The sequence below is a fragment of the Dendrobium catenatum genome, unplaced genomic scaffold (genome assembly GCF_001605985.2).
Source record: "Dendrobium catenatum unplaced genomic scaffold, ASM160598v2 fragScaff_scaffold_3, whole genome shotgun sequence".
Classification (NCBI taxonomy): domain Eukaryota; kingdom Viridiplantae; phylum Streptophyta; class Magnoliopsida; order Asparagales; family Orchidaceae; genus Dendrobium; species Dendrobium catenatum.
Window position 1 is genome coordinate 477587 of NW_021318465.1, and position 21736 is coordinate 499322.

The window sequence follows — 21736 nt, forward strand, 5'->3', positions numbered from 1 at the left end:
ACAATGCAAGAAACTGGAATGACAACTCTCCTAGTTCCAAAGTTCTGAAGAAATCAATCATTGCTACTACTCATACCTGCACCTGCCATAGCCTGATCAGAAATATAGATGAAGAATCTTCTTAGTAACATATTCTCAGTAACAGTTAGAACCATTTAGGGAAATTTACACGCATACCACTTTATTTCATGATATTTACATATTTAACATTCAAACCATTAATATTATATGTCTACCATGCAAAATTGAAACCATTCAAAAAATTTACACACATTCAAAAATTTTCTATCGGAATATTATGAATCAAATTGAGCTCATTAAGCAGTATATAGACCCAAACAGTATATAAAACAGTAAAAATACATGTCTCAAACGTAGCATAAAAAGACTTTGTTCTTTATTAGATTTAAGCAAGAATTTATCTTTTAATAAGACACAATGGAGAAAAATGATTCATTCAGCCAACTTCACATTGCAGGATAAAGACTTGATGTTATTGTTGTCATCGTCGTCAAAAGCAGCATAAATGTGATTATTACAATAATCATTTACTACTCAATTTTAAAAAAAAAATCTAAATATCGCAATAATTTCCAAATTTATTTTCTTCTAAAAACAATTATACAATTACTTCTATAACAATTATAACTGTCCCAACATGTCCTCAATAGTCAATATTATTTCACTATTCATTCATTTAAATATAGATTTAGAGAATACTAGAGATGCTCAAGTCTCATTCCCCACCCATCAGCAAAACAAGACAAGAGAGCATAAAAAGACTGATCAACAAAGAAAAAAAATAGAAGTGAAGTGCTACACACTTACAACATAATAAAGACTGGGAAACTAAGAGCATATATTATGTAAGTACAAAATAAACTCTTAACAACAGAGCTGAAAATCCTTACAAAATAGTTTGAAAATGAACTTAACAAAGATAAATTGGCGAACAGGGTATTCCAAATTAGAAACCCACTGTATTTTATAATTACTGGGCCACATAACATCCAGTAAACCAGATCAAAGACAGAACAAGAAAGGAAAGGCCATTAAAGAGTCATTTATTTCCAACAATTTAATGATATCGGACAGAAGAAAGGAAGCTTGAAAAGTAATCATGGAATGGTGCGTTGGTAGAGGGGAAGAGCTCCAAGTGCCTCCCTTTCCTCCCTCTCCTTCTTGACCTGCAATAGTACAACTATCAGGTCCTCTACAATATCAAAATCACTGAACAAACAGATTCAAGAATGATCAGATCTAAAAACCTTTTAATCATTATCATAAGACAACATAGCCCCACATTGGGTACCCGACTCATATCCAATGGATATGGGTGGGTATAGGTATGCCCATGGCCTTGCTCAACATCGGGGTATAAATCAATTTACATTGTTAATCACCGTATATCTTATATTAATGCAATCCTCACTATGTAATATGTAACACTTAACCACACTGCGACTACGATAAATTCTGATATGCATCTTTAAAGTTTACAATCAGAGCTAAGGGAAACAAGCCTCAAGGCCATCAATCCGCGGCAGACTGCGTTCAAAAAGCATGGAAAGTGGGTGGGTATAGATGGGTATGGCATCCTGAAAGTCATCATGGGTGGGCGAAGCCCGTCCGAGTAAAGCATGGGTACCCAATGCGTACCCAACCAGGACCCCATGTAGGGCTTTGTAAGACAACTAAAATGAAGTATTAATTTCACCATGAACTTAGAAAATCAGTTTCCTGTACAGAAATTATATGCCCATCGAGGGTGTGAAACCTGGCTGGCCCTGAGTAATGCGAATTACAATTAATGACAGTTAAGCTTTTCCAAGTGCGCAGACAAAATGCAAGAAGAGAAACAAAATTCTATAGTTGACTCCCATAATGATTCACAAGCGGTTTCTATTCTTTCATTAATCAACATGCGATAAATCCAACAAAAAATGTATAATGGCGAAAAAAAGTTGAGTAATTATGACAATATTAAAGAACCTAACACGGAAAACTCATTCACGTATATAGCTCCTAGGCTAATTTCTGCTAGAAAAATGACACAGGAATAATCAAATGGGATCAGAACTATAGAAATGATAGGAAAAAAAAAACCAATGGGCAAGGGAGTTCAAGTGAGATCACAGGCGGAAGTAAATCAGCAGTACAATACCAACTGGAAGAAATTGGAATGAAGGATGCAAAAACGCGATTTTAAACGTGAAGAACTTGGAATGAAGGATGCAAAAAGCCAAACCTAAAATTGTCCCTAATTTAGAACAAACACCAACTGCAGTAATAAAGAGGGGTTACTGCCAAAGAAAATGTCGGTGTGCAGGCTGAATTATTCTGTGTGGTTGGACGGAAGAACCGTATTGTTCATATTGCGCTTTTACTATTCACAGAAACAAAACCGGACGGTTCTTCTGGTCCGATCTCCACATAGAATAATCTCTCTGGGCTTGCACTGGGATGATAAATGTACCATTTCAGGTAAACCATGTTGTACCTCAATACGAGAAGTATGTACCTAAGGAAATCAGAAGTAAAGCGAATCATACGCAATTTTTTTCACACAAATGTTAAAACTTAGTTGTTTATTCAATTTATAGATATGGATACTCGAGGTGATGTAATAAAATTTATGAAATAAAGAAAATATAAATAATTTCCTCACATTTCAGCAAATAATTTCATTTTTTTTCTTTCCATTCAATCAAAAGACCTTCCTTTTAATATCATAAACCACCCTTAATGCCTGACCACTAACCTTTCTAATGCATGCATATTAAGATAAATTTTTACATAACTAATTCAGTGAACAATGAACAAATAAGCGCTGAAAAAAAAATTAAAAGAAAAAAAGATAACAAACAGACAAATAACACAATCAAACAAATATTATAACTTACAAGAGCCAACATATCCCGAAGATAGCTTCTAAATGGTGTCTGCAGCTTCTGTGACAAATAAGAAAATACCGATGGTAAGAATATCATGTTGCTGATCAAAGCAAAATGAGTATTGAGTCTTTTAAGGCACCATTGTGCTATTCAACCAACCATAATTTTTCAAATCATATATAAGCCCAATAAGGGGCGGAGATACATCACTATTAAAAAAACAAAAACCAATAAAAGGGATGTACATGTTAAACAGCGAACAAATAGCACAAATTTATTTATAACACAGGGCATTATTGATTATTGATGCAGGGCATAAATGCAAAAATAATTGGAATAAAAAATTTGCACTTTTTGAATAAGAGCAAATAATAATTAAGACAGTTAGCCACTAAACGATAATATAAAACGAAAGAGGGATAACTACGCTTAGGCCAAATCACATGCTAAGAACTTGAATCACCAAAGTAATTTAGAATTTCATAAAATGCAAATTAAATAGTTATTCAATAAAATCCCTAAGTTAACAACGAGATTAGAAATAGAGAAAGTCAAAACTCAAATCCTACGTTTACAAGGTGAAGGCAGAGAACTTGGCACGAATCCTTGTGCTTGATTCACCACCTACAAGATCAAAGGATTTAGAAGATAAATGAATGGGGGAAGAAGTTCACCCTTGTCGAGGACCGGAAGCAATTTGCCACTGAACATTGGCGAGCTGTTCTTCGATTGCTTCGGATAGTGTGGAGATGATGCGATCTAAATATTCTTCAACGGAGTTGTCGACTTCCGAGTTGACGTCGAAGAATGTTGACCGCAGAATGTTGACGTTTCCTTGCTCGTTGTAGACGAAGCCGGAGTCAAGGTCGGGATTGGCCATTCATTGATACCTTGGTTGTAGTATTGTAGATGAAGGTCTTGACTTTCCTTTACGGACTCCTCTCAGAGGGAGGAGATTATCTCAAGGATTCAAGAGGGAAAGAGGGAAAGAGGGAAAGAGGGAGAGAGATGGTCAGCCAAGGATGAGAGCAAGGGGGAGATTTAGGTTCAGATTTTTAGAGGAAGAATGTGGAGGAAAATCGAGCAATTGTTTCCCTAATTTCTCCCTTAATTTGGAAAGGATTTAGGTGCAATTAGGAAAGGGGTGGGGCGGCTAAGAGAGAGGGAGATAGGGTTTGAATTGTTTCTAAGAGGGAAGCTTGCCTTTCGAAAATAATTCCATAGGGATCCAAGAGGGGGCCCGGCGGCATAGGGAAGGGTTTGGGTACTTTAAGCAAGTGTATTAATTATTACTTAAATGGGATTCACCAATTAAAGAAAGTAGATTTATTCCAATCTAGTTTAAATTCAATTTGGATTTGATTTTAGAAACTTTCCTAAAATTGGATTCTATTTTAGAAATTTTCAATTTTAAATTAAATGATTGAAATTAAATAAATTTCCCAATAGAAGCTAAGCAAGAAAGGAAAGTATTCATGTGGAAATTAGGAAACCGGAGGCAAAAGGGAGAGGGTGAAATTGGTAGCTAGGCTAGTGTTTGGTGGAGGTGGAGGGGGGTCGGATGGGTCACCCAATCAAGGAAACCATCTTGGGTGGCCGGCGGCTAGGTGGAGTGGAGAATAGGGTCTAGGCCGATTGTGGTGTTGGGGATGTAGCCAGCGGTGGAAGCTTGGAGGGGTGGCGGTTTGGGTTTAGGTGGGCCGTATGGATGGAAGGAAAGGGAGGGATAAAGAGAAGAAAAGAAAGACAAAGAAAACTAGCCACGAATTCAGACTCTTCCAAGATTAGTGGGTGATCCGCCTCCCTCTACAAGGAATCTCTTTCCAACTCCTCTCAAGCTCTCATAAGAACTCACAATGCATAAATTTTTTTATCATTCATTCATTAACTCTCAAAAGAAAACATTAGGGCTATATATAGCCTCATACAATGGACGAAAAAAATAAAAGACTACTTCACCCTTTGGGCTTACACATGACTGTTGACTATAACTGCCGACCGACACCATCGATGGTTCCATGATCGCTCCAATCGTCGCCTCTCTCCTGATCCCTCACATAACCGCTCCCTCAAGACATAAAAGAGAGAAACCTCTCCCATTCAGAAGGGAAGCACACATACGCACACAGAAACTCAAGAAAGGAAGTTGACGACTTACCTCTCGATCTCGGGGACTCCAGCCGCTTGCCTTCGTGTCCGAACTCGTTCCCTAGCCGACTGTCGCCGGCCTACACTCGCAACTCCGGTTGAATCCACCGCCAGCCTGCACCAGCTGAAGTCGCCGGACGACCTCTCGCCAGAGCCGCCGCCGCCTGCAAACCCGAAGTCCTCCACCTCTGCCCTTGCCCGACGTTCGGCTCCTGTCCCCGAACCCTCCTGCCGACGCCGAACCCGCCGTGCGTGAGCTTGCCTGTCTCCGATCTCTGCCCTAGCCCGATCGGGTCCTTCCCAATTCTTGCCCCATCTTTCATCTAATATATTATATAAGATATATAATATAATGTAATATTATAATATATAGTATATGATATATATACATACATACATACATATATATATATATATATATATATATTATACAATAAAATAAAATAAAAAAAGAAAAGAATGAGAGATAAATGTGGACAGATATGTGAGGATTTTCAAACAGGTGTCGAAGACCCCGGCCATCGTACCTTAGGTCCGACCGGGATGGTTTGAAATTGAAAACTAGTGCCGTTGATTTTTAATTCGGGCAGATGATTTTAAAATTTGAAGAACCCGGGCCGTCGCATCTTACATCCAGCCGGGATGGTTCCAAATTAAAGACATCACGCTGTCGATCTTAGATCCTGGTGAGATGGTTTGAAATTGAAGATCCTACGCCATCGACCTTAGGTCCGGGTAGGAAGAAATTTCGGCAGATGCCGTCCCGATTTCTCCCTCGGTGGGGAGGAGACGCCGGGAAGCTGCAAAATTTTCAATGAACAATACGGGACTTAGACAAAAAAATTAAAATTTGATTTAAACATAATTCAAACATGAAATCAATTTTAAATTAAATTTGACCGAATAATGTTCGACTTAAATCCGAATTAGACTCAGATCTGAACTCGATTTAAAATTGAAATTGACTTGATATGTGATACATTCAAATTGAACTTTTCATTAAGGTCTTGCGCTCAATGAAACAACTAATATATTTGAGCCACTATCAAATCATAAATGATACTGATTTCTATTGAGGTTCAAATAGATTATACTGATATTTGATTATCTTATCAAATATTCAAAATTTTAAATTAACATTGGTTTAAAAGCTCTTGAATAATTAATTGTAAAATGCCATCACATTGCAAAATGTTTGAAACTAAATTATTGAAGGAAGATATATTCTCAAGTGATCAGTGGTGAAATTTTAATGGACCTATATTAGTCTTCTAAAGATCTTGGTCAAGAATATGGCTCCTCAGTTAAGTTAGAGAATTGATAGATTGAAGGGTTTTAACTTTTCCAATTTTATAATAAATGGCAATGAAGTTATGATGATCATCAGAAAGGATTAATATTTCTAATGATTTTGAAATTTTTCTATTGCAATATAATAAGATAATACTCATCAGTTGTTCTCTTAAGTGCCACATCCACATCTACAACAATGACCTATAGCAGATCTTTTACCATCATATGGTAATGGAATTGAACTTCCAGGAAAAAGGGGATAATGAAACCATAGATGGCCAAGGATTAGTGTGTTTACTGCAGCAATTTAATGGTTCAAGTTGTAATAATTAATGCTCTATCAGATTCACCATTCACAAATGGTATAGTTCCAAATTCATGCTCAGATATGTGCATTAAGGACAGTAGCATCACTGTGCGTCATGATGCAATCACCCTTAAGAGTGGATGGGATGAGTATGGGATTTACTACTCTAAATCCTCATCCAAATATCCATTTTACCAATGCCTTCCTCCAATTCTTTTTTTTTTGGGTCTGCCCTTACATTTGGTAGTGAAATGCATGAAGGAATCTCAGACGTCCAAGCCGAATCATCTTCAAATTTAAAACTTAAATATTGATATCAACTTTAAAACCATGAGAGGTCGTGCTGGTTTAATGAAAAACATTTTAATCTCTGATGTAGTGTTGCAATCTATCAGAATTGTAATTAACTTTGACGAACCCAACGCCACCGGATCAGCAACATGTGTACAAGCGGACAGAAGGCGTTCATAGGCCCTTACATGAAATCCCGGACAATTTTCTAAATAAAATTATTTGCCTAAATGGATCATATTTAAATATTTTAAAATGTCCCTTATGTATTAAATATGATCACTTGCACTAAATTCGCCCTGTATGTGCTCCGACAAACCTATTACAAGTACAAACACCAATGTCTGAGAATGCTGCGCATGATCAAATGCTACAACCGGCATGTCTCTGATCATCGTATATAAATCTCAAATCCAACTATTCAAGAATGCTGCGCGGGTTAAATATTTAAGTTTCATCATCCTCCTCAAAAGGACTGGAGTCGGCATGATTTGAATTATAAAATGCCTCCAAAAATCTTACAAAAATATAAGTGACCTTAATGTCACCCCGATGATGGCCGCGTTGACAGAAAATCTCAACCGGATGAGTCAAATCTCAAATCCAATCAAATCTCTAAAATAAAATTTATCATCTGAAAACTTAAAACTAAAAATCATCTACCTCCCGCAACTGTTTGTCGGGGGTGATAAATTTGAAATTAACCTCAGCTCACAAAGAGCGAATGTGTTTCGGGTGTATCACTTTGATTCATCCTCAAATAGTCTCTTGTCAACAGGGACGTGGCACGTGCCCTCTGATCGGGTGGTTTTGCCGCAAAAATGGCTCCATTATATTATGATCACGGCCAAAGCCCGTATGTTCCCTAAAGGCGTTAAACCCTTAAGCAATGAATCATAAGGTATATTCGATAGGCATAAAACCCTCTGTTAGCTAAGGTGGATTCAGATATATCCCCTTAGACAAATATCAACCCAGGTCTACAAGGTATCCTTGGACGAAGCAACCCATGGCTGTTGATAAGGTGTTTTTGTCAGGTTGGGTCGACTACCTCCTCTGACTAAGTAGACCAGGGATCATGACAGCCCTGGACGACGGAACCATGGGATCTTGATCGGGCTCGTCTTCATTCCCCCCACCACCAGTTTTAAGTTTGTGGTGATAAACTTTAAATTCTAAACTTCAAAATCCAAATCAATAGATCACATTTAAACCTAAAATTGTTGCTATTATACACTAGATTTATGATCGGTATGACCTCTTTTACAACTAGCCTTAATCGAAAGTTCTCTCTCGTTATCGGGAGGGGTAATTAACTATTAGGGCTTGCGCCTATAGGAAACCAGAACTCAGATCAAAAAGTCCTCACAAAATGAGGGCGAAATCTCTGGGTAGTGTCTTATCCAAAACCCAATCTTCCTTCTGAAAATTCCCCCGGAACCTAATCTCGTTAAAACTCACTACCGTCATCATTACACAAACGTTTAAAATAAAAATAGATCGATGGTGCGGAGAGGCCGGGAACACTCATCAAATTAAAATTGAATTTTTCGGAGCCCACAATGACCACCCTTAAGTAAGGGGTAGAAAGGGAAAAAAAGTTAAAGCAAATACAAAACAAATACATAAAAGACAAGTACATATTAGGACTTAAAAATATATAGGCGCGATCGTGGCCATAAATCGGCGACCACGCCGCTGATAAACTTTCCATGCTCCGATATCCCCATCAATTATGCAAGAGGCAAGTTATGAATACATGCTATTGTCTAAACTACCAACCAACGCATATGCAGCTAAAACACAATCACACACATGCCAAAACCAAGATATTCCATAATCTTTTCAGTCTTACCCAAGGCACTGGATCTTAAACAGAGATTGAGGAGAAAATTAGCTATTTTGATAACGATGAAATTTTGAAGGCCATATACTTCAATTTTTTCTTCCATCAAACTAAACTAATTTTGCTTGAGAAATATAACACATGGTTAATTAAACAATTACAAGATTATCTATGGATACAACTATTTCCACAACCAATCCATATGCGATTTTTAAGGAAAATAGAAAACTTTCTACATTGGCTGATCTTCCATCTTGTAAAGATATTCTAATGAACGAAATTGCAAGCTTGATGGTAGTTCAGGGGAAAATCATGCTAAATCATAAAACTCAATATTTCGACCGTTCTTTAAACCCCTAATTCAAAGGTTTGAGAATGCTGCGCGGGTCAAATATTCCAAATTTCATCCTCCTTGAAAGGTCTAGAGTCGACTGACTTAGATTAACAAATGAATGTCTAATCATCAAACATAAAGGCTATCTAAATGAAATTCAACATAAAACATAAATATTTGATTTTAATGTTTGTATAATCGTCAATTCTTAAACCCGATCCTTTGTTAGTGGGTGAACTTAGTTCAATTGGTTGTGCACTAAGTTTTATAGTACTCTATTTTGTGATCCTCTACTTAATCTGCATAAGTATATAGTTTAATAGGGTATCCTCTCCAAAAAATCATAAACAATAACAAACTTAACAATATTAAAATGGAGTTCTTCAAGATTGTTATAAAATAAAATAATATCATGAAGACTTTAAGGTAAATTTTATAAAACTAAACTTAATATATTGATGTTGTATGGATCCAAGAGTTGTGCAATAAAAAAAGTATTTAAAGCTAAGTTAAACATTACAAAAATAAGAATTTTAAAATAGATGTGTAGCAAAACTTAGAAGAATAACTTCAAGAATGATTATATTAAAGAAACGATTAGGGAAGTTATAATACATTAGAGATAAGGTAATTAAAAATAGACTCAGGTCATTTGGACATGTATAATAAAGATAGAAAATACACCTATTAGATGGCTATATAAATTTATGTTGGAGGATTAAGAAGAATATATAGACGAAGTTCAAAATGACCTTAAGAAAAAGGTCTAACACTTTCAACACACTCAATAAGAATGAATAAAAAATGAAAATTCATAAGCCAATCTCAGCTAACTGGGATAAAGCTAATGAAGATCATGATGTCCGTTATCATGAGTGTAGGAATAAGTGGATTCAATAAGATTTGGAGAATGTAATGCTACAATAAAAACATGACTAATGTTTCTTTCTATTTTGAAAATTCCAAGAACTTTGACTCTAATATCAATTGATGATGAACGGGCAATGAAAGTGAAGACAATGACAAACTTCATTGCATTGGTTTTCGGACAAGGAAAAAATCCAATATTTAAAAAGAACAAGTTGGTGAAAAAAAAAATAGAGAAGAGGTTAATGAAACCCCCAAAAAAGGGCGAAGAGGTAGAAAGAAAAATGAAAGAGGGCCTCATGACTAGAATAAGAGAGTGGAATTGGTCCTTATAAGAGATGCCAAAAAAGCCCTTCTGAATCCCATGGTCAAGCATCCTAATTACAACCCTTGGCCTATTATATCCACTAGTAGTATACTCTCATTAACAACATGATCTAATAGCAAACAATAAAATGAAAAATACAATGACGTAAGCATGAAACGTTAAAAAATACAATCTAAATAAACAATATGAACTCATGAATAAGGATTGCAGTAGAAGACTCTCATTGGCCCAAGTCATAAAATCATTGTAATTAATATTGGATATTTTCAATTTAAACTCTACATTTAAAGTTTCATTAAGGTTGTTTTCTTGAATGATAAAATTATATTCACTTCATAATTTCTGTGAATACTTTAAGGCGTTGATTAAAGTTGGTAAGGAATTATGATCAAGTAGTTATAATTGTGGTCCATGATCAGTTGGACAAAAAAATTAGTGACGCAAAAAATGTTTTTTCAAGGTTGACCTATAAGGATTTATGGGTTATAGAATTATCCAAAGAAGACCATCTACATGATACAACATGATATACTAAATGTTCATGTCTACAATATATCGGAATTCGGAACTTATGTTTATAGTATAAACTATTGAAATTCAGAGGAAAATTGATTCCATACTTCAGCCTTCAGTGTGTAAACCTTTTGAAAAATAAAATGTAACTAGTTAGTAAATCAAATGTACCATCAGGTTTAGACATTTGATGAATCACAAAGAACAAGCAAAGTGATAGGACTACCTCTCCCAAGTTGACTAGTGATGGTACAAAACATATTTGCTCTACAGATTCCATAAAAAATAAAAATTAACTATTAATTTGTTGCTTTTTATTCCTTTTATCTTCTTATATGTAATCAAACAATCCACAACTATGATTTTTTCACAAACAAACAATGCAAGAGTAGGAGCAAGAAAAAAGCAAAATAAATGTATAAATTTAAAGACATTCATCCAATATATAGTACATGGTAGTTCAAAATTTTTAATTGACCTGTCTAACAGTTCATACAAGGAAGCAGAGCAGAGATAAGGATAAACTGCTATATAGTTATATACTTCTCATATTTTTAGGAGCTTAATTGGTTAAGTAGGCATGCCCTTTATTTATGGTCTGCCTTTTGTAGGATCTCAAAATTAAAAACCACCTGGGGTTGGATACTCCGAAATACATATTTCAGGAATTCATGAACACTTGATGCACATGCATTTTTACTACTTTAAGGGAAAAAAAAAAGTAAATTCTAGTTTAAATTCCAAAGGTTTTATGGATAAAATTCATGCCAAAACAAAATGCAAGTTTTGGTATTGCAACTAACAAGCTCATAGATCATACTAATAGGCATAGTGACATGGTCAGCGACATATCAACCGAGAATATAAAAAATCTTTTCTTCGTTCTTAAAAGGTAACAGGAACCCATCTCATAGATCATGAAGTTCACAAATCAAACATGCCACCCGCAATACTGTAGTAGGTATTTTAATCCAAAAGAGAAGTCCTTCCTCTTGGTACGTATGATTAACAAATAAAAAAGCCCTCCAGATCTTCATAGACATTATTCTCTCGTAAAATTTAAGCATCATCACCTCTTTCAAAACCCCGGATCAGAAGATTATAAAACTTTAATCACGCTTACATTTTTTGGGGCAAATCAGATCACATAAAAACACTTCCCAAAACCGCCAACTGCGGAGCGATAAAACAAACAAACAAAGCAATATATAGATAGAGAGCAGGGAAAGGAGCAGGACCTGCATCTCCTCGGACAAGTACTCGTGCTTCATAGACAGATCCAAGGCGCGCTTCAGGCGCTGGTTCCTAGCGTCCACAACCTCGCGCGGGAGACGGCTTAGGGCCTCCTTGATATCGAGATCGTAGTACGGATCATACAGATCATCATACCGTAAGCCTAAATATCAATACGATATGAAGAGTTAATACAACAGCTAATCAATAAAGCACTGCATTCAGAAACCCTAGAAGTTGTGGAGATTGATGGAAGAATAAATTACCATAATTCCTAAGGCGCTTGGAGATGACCCTCTGGTGCACCGCCGCCAAAGGGTTTTTTCGAGGGTTCACGAGCCACCGGCTGATTGCCGAGAGGACCATTGAAGCTCAATCTAGCTCACGAGCGTCTTCTTCTTCTTCTGTCGTTTGATATCAGGGAACAGAGAACTGAGGGGCTGTTTGGTATCGGATTTACAGCGGGATTTAAGTCGGATTTACAATTAGTAATTAAATATTAATATAATTAGATTAATTAATATAACTTAATATATCTATTATTAAATTTATAATTAATGATTAATTTGTACTTAACATATTATTAAATTTATAACACATTATATTTTTTATTTTTAATTACAAATTTATTTTTAAGTTATAATTATCTTTTTCACATTTAAATGCCTAACTGCTATAAATTCTGAAATAGGTTACCAAACAGTTTCTCTGGATTTAACAGGATTTAATATTTGGCATACCAAACAGTTTTCAGGATTTAACACATTTCGGATTTACTAAATCCAGATTTACAAGATTTATTAAATCCCACTAAAATTAAATCTCACTTGTTGCCAAACAGCCCCTGAGCGTAATTAGATGGGCAAGAATTTCTTATTTCTAGCCAGCTCTTTGGAGAATCAGAACCGTCTACATCGGATGTTGGTTACATCTGGACCGTCCATCTCTTGTAGCAGACCTTTTGTTTTGAGTCCACCCGGTCCGGTCGTAAGGGGGACCTGAAACAGGGCTTTGATCGGATTCAGCAATGTTTCTCTGAAAAAATTAAAATTTGATATATTTGTAATAAATTTTTTATTTGGCATTTTATATAAAATAGTAATATGATACATTAAAAAATAATGATTTAATATCACATATTAATAATATATGGCACAAAAATAATGCTGAAAATATTTGTAGTTGAATAATATAAAAAATATTTTATATCCTTATTATGAGATAAGGAGACTTATCATTTATTCTTTTAGGAAATATTTTATACTATTTAAATTTATTTAATTTTTTTAATCATTTCAAAGTCCTCTAATTTATTAGTAGCATAATTACATCCTCTTTCCATTAGGGTGTTATATATTTTAATATTATAGAGTACAATAAATAAGATTAATTTAATTATTTAGTTGAATGGAAAATATATGTAATGAAAGTTTTTTTTTTTTTTAAGGACAATATTGATAGAATTGTACATTCATTGTTGTAATTGTTGACTCTCTTTTGTTATAGAATGGAATAAGCAAGTTTCAAAGAAAAAAAAAAGTATAGTGAGCTAGAAATAATAATAATAATAATAAAAGGTTAAAAGGGACAAAGTACAACTAAAATTAGCATAATATTTTGATTAGTAAGATTTGATAAGTCATCAACAACAAACTTTACTGGATACGATTCTCGATGCTTATTAAATTGAAAACTTACAAAATTAAATTTATGGTCATAAGAACTTTGATTTCGGCAAACTTTTAGTCAAGGTGAATGTCTTGATGAGACAAAATTATCGATGCCAAGAAAGATTCAATTCGAGTCTGAACAAGCCCAGATCAAGCACTTGAGCATAATTAAAAACTTTGGAATATTAATCGCAGGATTAAATTATTTATGAATGTTAGATGCTTATAGTCAAATCGATCAACTCAATGAAATGAATCAAATGAGCCAAAGAAAATGTAATTTTGATATCAATAAGTCACTTAAATATTGAAAAGAATGAGATATGATCATGAGAATCAATACAAGTCGTCCAATAATGTTATAAATTTTAACTATATTTATAGAATATATCACTTAAAATTTATAAATAGATCATTGATCTCTATAGGAGGGAGGATACTTGGCTTGAGATTCAAGAGTGCTCAGAGGATTAAAGAATCTTGAAACATCATCCGACCATCGCCTGACCTCCAACATCAAACCATTGTTTGGTCGTTGACATCGGACTACCATCTAACCATCGCTTGACCATTATCATCACCTAACCTTGGACTACCAACACCTCTTTATGATCACTTTATCATCATCCTCAATTATAGTCTCCTGACTATCATCATCCTACTACAATTCTCCAATCATCATCGTCCGCTACTTTTTGTCACATAACATCACCTATAATGTGGTGCATATGATAACTTATAAGGGCAATACATACTGTTGACAACAACTCTGACTCTCAACGTCAGGATCAAAATTTATACATGACCTTTTAATCTCTAGTCTTCCCTCCTCAAAGAAAAACAACAAATATTCTCTTAAAAATGACCCTCGTGCCACATAACTCTTTTAACTATCACCATGAAATACATTATCTACAGTTTATGCCAACTATATTGTATCAACACGAAGCTCAATCATGAGGAAGGACATCATTTGTAACTATTGACAAATGCTAGTGAAACCATTTCAATCAAGCTAGCCCTTATGATTCTCCTTTTTAAAATTTTTCACGTAAAAATCCTAATATTCTTTGTAATCCCTTTTAATTTATATCTATATATGTGCTAAATATTTGTACAAAAGTAAAATTCTAAATACTTCCTCTTTCATGATTGTTCGAACACACAATAAGGTTAAATTAGCTTTAAGTCTAAATATTAAGTGTAAACTATAGGTTAAGTATGAATGAAAGGAAAATTACTGCAAAAAGAACTTGTCTTAAGCAAGTGATTGATCTTGATCAAAAAATTCGTCCTAGTTGGACTAGTAGACATACCTAAGAAATTTATGCTATTTTTATTTGCGAAGTAATACAATTGTAAGTTTAGGCATGACTATAGATCAAGTAGGATCAAACCTTATAAATTTTCATTTGTATTTGTGTTTTTTAATTTCCATTACTTGTGTATTCATTTATTTGTTATTTAATATTATTTTATTGCCATGATTATTCTTTTATACACATATTATTATGTGGTTTCATTACTATTATTTCCAAAAAAAAAAGGTTAGTGTTGCATTAATAAGGACTCAATATCAATTAATACTATTCAATTTGCTGATCGCATTCCTCTTTTGTGGAGCTATTAAGCTGCAAGGCTTATACTTGAAACTTTGTCTTCAATTTTTTTTTGGTAAAGCTTATGCTCTCAAGATTAAGTCTTCCCCTATCTATCATTGGAGAATCTCAAATAAAGTTGACTATCTTGCTAGTAACCTATGTTGTGCTATGAAGTCCCTTTCTTTCAAGTACATTAATATCCCTCTTGGCTGCAAAACTATTAAATAAAAAAATCTAAATGTCATCATTGAAACTATCCAAAACAATCTTTCTATCCATCTTTCTAGCAGAATGTTAGCTCTTATCAACTTTATTATAATCAACCTTACTCTATATCACTTATCTTATCTTTCGAATCCTTTTTTTGTTTGTCTAGAAAAAGTAATTACATCAAGAAAAGATTTTCTTGGGAAATGGGATGTTGATTGTATGCTTGCAAATGACTACATATATATCTAGTAGGTAGTCAATATATTACAAGGGGAGGACTCATATCCAATAAGCCACACAAAGGAGCTTGCCCAAAGAGCATCAAACCCACTTGCTCGGGCATACGAAGGAAGGTCACCCCCCTCGAGGGCAATGGAAGACTTCATCGACCAAGTGACAACTCACCCCTACCCAAAGTGGGTGCCTCCATCCATGTGCCATTACAAGCCGACACTGAGTTAATCACCTCGGCTTCCTTAGCTCACTCACCTTCTATCTCTGATGATCGAAGGCCCAATATAGGTTGCCAATGGCTCCTAGATAGCAGTCAGCCATCAAACACCCCCCACTTGCTACTTGCTCGCAGGCTCACCCATTCCTACTCGACACTACTAAGCTAGCCCAGTGCATACTCGGCACTATTGAGCAAGCAAGAGACAGGTCATCATAACTAGCTATGCAGCCCCCGCTCTCCCTCAGTCAATCAAAAGGCAAAATGGGTCCAAGGAAGTTTGTGCAACATTGCATTTTTTTTTTCTTTTTGGGTCTACTCTTACTTGAAGACCTCATAACCCTATAAATAAGAGGTAAATATGGGCATTTTGAATCCTTTCGCTAGATATTGAATCTTTTGTTGGTCTATTGATTGAGCTCTAAGTATTTGCTTTACAGGTTTTAATAGCAGCCCCCTTTCTCTCTATTCTCATAAGTCTCATGCCACCACTCACTCATAGATCAGTCAACCAATCAGGTTGAGTATCATTCAAGGATAAATTTGGGTTTCAACATTGATGAAAGGGGATTCATCTTCTCATTTGGAAGAAAATATGCAAGCCTAAGAAATATGGTAATCTTATCTTTCATCATCTCTCTTGTTGCTAAATGTGCTTGGAAAACCATCAACATTGATGAGTCTCCTCTTGCATGCATTATTCTCGATGACTATTTTTAGGCTAAATACCCTACAGAATTTTGGAGGAAGAGCTCCTTAAATTATTCTAGCTATTATTAAAGGGACCAAGAAAATCATTCAACCCCTTTATGTTAACATCTTCTGGAAAGTTAATAATAATTGTTCTATTAAATTTTCAAAAGATAAGTGTCTTAACTTCCTCTATTGCTTTCAAAGACTTTTTTTTTAATAGCCTGGAATCCCTACTGCATTCTTATCTCAATTTGCTGCTACTTATGATTGCGTGATTCATTGTAATAAGACTACTGACTACCCCAAAATATTTGCATTATGAAATTGATCATTGAAACTCTCTTCTTAATCATATTACTATCAATGATTCTAAAGTTTCTCCTAGTTGAGCTCTGAATATGGGGAAACTCAGTCTGAAATCCTTTTACTTGCACAACTACAAATAACATATGAATAGTCTATTTCTTCTCTTGATGTTCTCTGCTTTATATTGGATGGTTTCCTCGATAAAATTGCAAACAAATCTTTCCTGCTCTAGTTGAATTGAGTTTCATGTAATGCTTATTGCACTTGCAACCTTAATTCTGAAACTGATTCTTATATCTTCCTTAACTGCAATGTTGTTCTAGCAATAGGAATGTTAAGGGTCTATAAAGGAAATGGAGACTCAAAGAGGATTATTTAGTATACGTAATTTCCTTAGCACACTTCTAGTCTACAATTGTAATGAGAATAAAGCGGATACTATCAAAGAAAATATGAGAAGCCTTGGCTTTCCAGATAATCTTAAAGACCTTAACCAGATTTGTTGAGATTCTTTTGCCATATAATATTTTTGTGTATCATTCATATTTTCTAATCTTTGGTATATTTTCTCTTTTTCTTCATTAATGAGAAGCATAGTCCAAGCTTATCTATATAAATGGAGAAGCCATTAAAAAGAAAATCATAGGACATAGAAATAACATCATCAAACTTGCTATTAAACGTATAAAAAAGGAAGTTGTACCCTTAATGCCGCAACAACCTGATAGGAAATACTCGAGTTCGCAAGTAGCCCTACGGTAATACTTGAGTTTGCAAGCAAACCTATCATCGATTGGTGGAAAACAGTGAGAATAATGCAAAAGTCTGGGCGAAATCAGCCCCAAAATGTTGTATTGCAACAAGGAAATCAAAGTCAATCAAAACACGAAAGCAAGATACATGTGATCCTCAATTCAAGAGAAGGATCATTCTCTCCTAATATCTAGACTAAGAAATCTAGAGCCAAGATGCCAAAAGACTCCAAGAGAAAAACCAAAACAAAGCATGCATAACCTAACCCTAAAACAACTTATACTATTAATACATTGATTTCCTAATTCGAATTCTTTCTCTCTCCCTAGCCGCCCATTTATCTTTCCTTGCTTTTCTTCTAGTGGGGCCCACAGCATAGGGCGGCACATTAATGGGAGGCAGCACTTGTCCGCCTCCTGTAAACAATAGCCGGCCTCCGGCTAAAGGAGAATCCACTTGACTTTAAATTTCATAAAAAATATGAATGAAAATATACATTAAGCAAGACAACTCGAAACAACCGTATTTTAACAAGCATATGTTAGCAAGTTTTAGTAAATTCTCATGAACACTAGCTAAAGGAGAATCCGCTTGACTTTAAATTTCATAATACATGGGAACCAAATGAAAGAAAGATGTTTTCCCAGAGAAGCAGACAAATACATAATCCAGAACTTATAAGAATATATTTTTAGTAAATAAATTGATAAATATAGTTACTGAAGACAAACAATTGAATAAAGCCCATATGGTTAAAAGGTAAATATTGATTGGTTAGAAAACTGTTAATTATTATTTTCTGGAAATTCTTGTGACAGGTCCATATCTCATCAAGCATGCAGAAAGCCCCTTTCCTCCAAGAATGTAACAACTTGGCTTGACATGGCAGCTGGAGGTGGACATACCCCATCTTCTGGCTTGATCTCTATCTGCGTTGAAGAAAAAAATGAATTCCCTTCTGAGTTTAATGTAGAAAAAAACTACCGCGCCGTCATAATCATCAGATATGGTAAAGAAAAGAAGTTGCTAATAACATTTTGGTGATCATTTTCCTTTATGTTTGGTACCTTATCTAGATAGGAGCAGCAATAATATTTTCCAAAGGTCTATTTTAGTTCAATAAATTGTTAGAGGTAGCAATGCAGCGTTTCACTAAGGTTTTGTTTTGTTTGAGACGGCTTTCTTACTGCTTCTTCACGTAACTTTTTAGTACAAAAATTAAATTTTTGTACTAAAAATTTGCGTTAAGAAGAAGTAAAAAAGTCATCCCAAACAAAACCTAAGTCATCAGACAAGCTTGTGGTGCAGAGCATATGAAAGTAGTATCCGGCAACTTAATAACAGTTCATGAATTACCTACAAAGAATCAAAGATTAAGTGAATTACTATATAATATAGTGACTTGAATCATTGAGTACAGTTAGATAAGTCAAGAATTCAAATAGATGGGGTAAAATCAAGAAAGAAAAAGGAGAATGCACAATGATGCAGGATGTCCTAGGATCACAATTATGATTTTACACAATTACATCTATCAATAATAGGTGTTAAAGACTGCCTCAATTAATTAAGAAGTTGGATATGTACCTCACAATTCAAAGGTGTCTCATATGGATCATCTATTCCAGTGAAACCTGCAAAAGTACTGACATTAATGAAGAATCAATAGAAGTGTTGAAATTGTTCAAACATTAAATTTCGAGATGACAAGTCGTATTAGGTTGTCTTTGTGCCTGATTTTGTTTTTGACCAAAAATAGGCTTGTATGAAATTAACCCAAAAGCATATCATGCCCATTAAGATCTGTCTCCGTTAATGGGTTAGATGACTCAAACTAATATAAAACTTTTCCACAAGGCAGGTGAAACTCTGGCCATGCATGCCCAAAACATTTAAAATTATTTTACTGCCTTTTTCAATGTTTTGTACTCTATATTGTAACCAATTTTCCAACCCAGTATGACACCTTTCTAGGTCTTAGTTCAAATACAAAATATATAAATAAAAAGAATTAATATTGGGGATATTCTCAAATTTTTTTAGACATTTAGGCCAATTAAGACACTCACTCACACATCACATACGCAAGACTCGAATCCAATACCTCTTGGTTTATAGTCAAAGCTCTCAATTAATATACCAAAATGAGCTAGGTGGATATTGATCCTGTGGAATGTTCCAAGGTTGATTCTATATTGCACAGTTATTATGGAATAAAATGGATCAAATACTTGAATTAGTGAGAGGTTCAAAAAATCTTTATATAATCATCTGGAAAACTCTTCTCATTGTCTCGTCTTGAGAACAATCCCTCAGCTAGGATCTTCTTAAAATAGTTAGCATTGTTCTACATTTGTAGAATGCTATTTTGATCCCATCGATTAATCTTTATCAGAAAAAAGATCAGAGACTCTCATCATTAAAATCATCCAATATAAGCATCATTATTAGCAAGTACAACTAGCCCAAGTCCAGGCATTCAATCTCACTGAAATGGCCTATACAAAAGTAACTTTTGTATCTCTTAAAAAAATTTAAGGTGATATCAACATTAAAGAACTAATTTAGCTGCAGCATTCTTCATTAAATTTAACCTTTTATCTTTCCTTGACGAGCAAGCTTGTAAAGGCCTTTTGGATCCCTTGCTTCACAAATCTCTAAAGGAATGTTCATGAAAACCTTTAAGAAAATTCAGAGATTAAACTAGCTGCTTTAGAAATCATTATCAGTGTCAACTAAATGCGTAAATTCATAAAGCACCTACTTCAATAAAACTAGACTCCGGTAACAGTGCACGGCAAGAATCACGGTCTCTCCTGTAAGGAGAAATCAGGCTAGCAATACAGATCAAGCCTGAATCAGCAAAGAGCTTAGCTACCTCACCTACATAGAAAGACAACATAAAATCAAGAAAATTACAGTCGCTTGATGATATTCACACTATACAAATACTTCTTTTGTGAAAGAAGTAAAAAACTATAAAAACCTCTCATAATTGATATAAAGCAAGAATTTTGCATAAGCTCATTTTGAAATATAAAGGATTGAAGAAATAGGTGTAGATGTCTAGATTTAGAACCATACTTACCAACCCTACGTATATTTTCTGCACGATCTTCTGCTTTGAAGCCAAGATCCTTGTTTAGCCCATGTCTGAGGTTATCTCCATCAAGGATGTAAGAGAGCTTTCCCCTACCATGCAAGTCTCTGCCCAAAGTACAAGCTAATGTGCTTTTCCCTGGTCCAAAGGTAGAATTAGAAGTCAAAGAGATAAGCTGGAGATTGAATATTGTATAAGATTGGTTTTGTGCTAATTATGATATAAGGGTTCTTCTGAAGAGCATGATGTATGGTTTGGCCATTTTGTTATCTTCTGAAGGAACATGCTTTTTTTGTTCAAAACGAGCATTTGGTAAGGTAGTGTGATTACAATAACATCAAGCTTTTGTCCCACTACGTGGGGTCGGCTACATGAATCCTTTTTCTCTTTTGTGACTTGTTCAAAGTCAAATTCTTATTTAAATCTAATAAAAAAATATCATTTCTAATATTTTTTGACCAAGTCTTTTTAGGTATATCTCTACCTTTCTTAACATAAGTCAAATCTAATACCTCAACTTTTCTAATCGGGTCATCGGAAGGCCTCCATTTAATGTGACCAAACCATCTAAGGAGACTCTCTCTAATCTTATCTTCCACTGGAGCTACACCAACCTTATCTCGTATATGCTCATTTCGTATCCTATCCCTAAGGGTAAAGCCACTCATCCACCTAAGCATCCTCATTTCTGTAACACTTAACTTAGTATTATGCTTCTCTTTTAAAGGCCAACATTCTACACCATAAAGCATTGCAGGGGTAAGGTAGTGTTATTGTGTTGTAAAAGTTAAAGTCACCACTCGTCTCAAATAAATGAACGGTTGTTTTCAAGTGCCTTTCCCATGTATGTGAAACTATGGAGTAGGTGCATGCTCAACATGAGTTTTAATAGCATGTT

General features: G+C 34.8%; 2 protein-coding genes across 2 annotated transcripts in view; both read right to left on the reverse strand.

Annotated features, from left to right (window-relative positions):
* Nucleotides 1-835: 835 nt before the first annotated feature.
* On the reverse strand, nucleotides 836-12508 carry LOC110093453 (cytochrome b-c1 complex subunit 7). The gene is made up of 4 exons (XM_020818351.2): nucleotides 12321-12508; nucleotides 12060-12217; nucleotides 2904-2951; nucleotides 836-1187 (listed from the first exon to the last, which is right to left on the reverse strand). Exons 1-4 carry the CDS (start codon nucleotides 12418-12420, stop codon nucleotides 1119-1121), a joined length of 375 nt encoding a protein of 124 aa, XP_020674010.1. The 5' UTR covers nucleotides 12421-12508; the 3' UTR covers nucleotides 836-1118.
* A 5802-nt stretch (nucleotides 12509-18310) lies between these two features.
* LOC110093444 (adenylyl-sulfate kinase 3-like) overlaps nucleotides 18311-21736 on the reverse strand; it is an 8437-nt gene continuing 5011 nt past the window's right edge. The window contains exons 2-6 of the mRNA XM_020818334.2: nucleotides 20827-21013; nucleotides 20503-20621; nucleotides 20333-20417; nucleotides 19326-19372; nucleotides 18311-18667 (exon numbers count right to left, since the gene is read on the reverse strand). Coding sequence (XP_020673993.2) covers nucleotides 18569-18667; nucleotides 19326-19372; nucleotides 20333-20417; nucleotides 20503-20621; nucleotides 20827-21013 — 537 coding nt within the window. The 3' untranslated portion in view covers nucleotides 18311-18568. The remainder of the gene's footprint in view (nucleotides 18668-19325; nucleotides 19373-20332; nucleotides 20418-20502; nucleotides 20622-20826; nucleotides 21014-21736) is intronic.

Excerpts from the sequence above, each read along its gene's own strand:
- LOC110093453 (XM_020818351.2), bottom strand. The coding sequence starts at position 12,420 with ATGGTCCTCTCGGCAATCAGCCGGTGGCTCGTGAACCCTCGAAAAAAC. Across the intron at positions 12,218-12,320 it reads CAAGCGCCTTAGGAATTATG|GCTTACGGTATGATGATCTG; the intron begins GTAATTTATTCT and ends ATTGATATTTAG. Across the intron at positions 1,188-2,903 it reads TTCGGGATATGTTGGCTCTT|GTCAAGAAGGAGAGGGAGGA; the intron begins GTAAGTTATAAT and ends GTACTATTGCAG.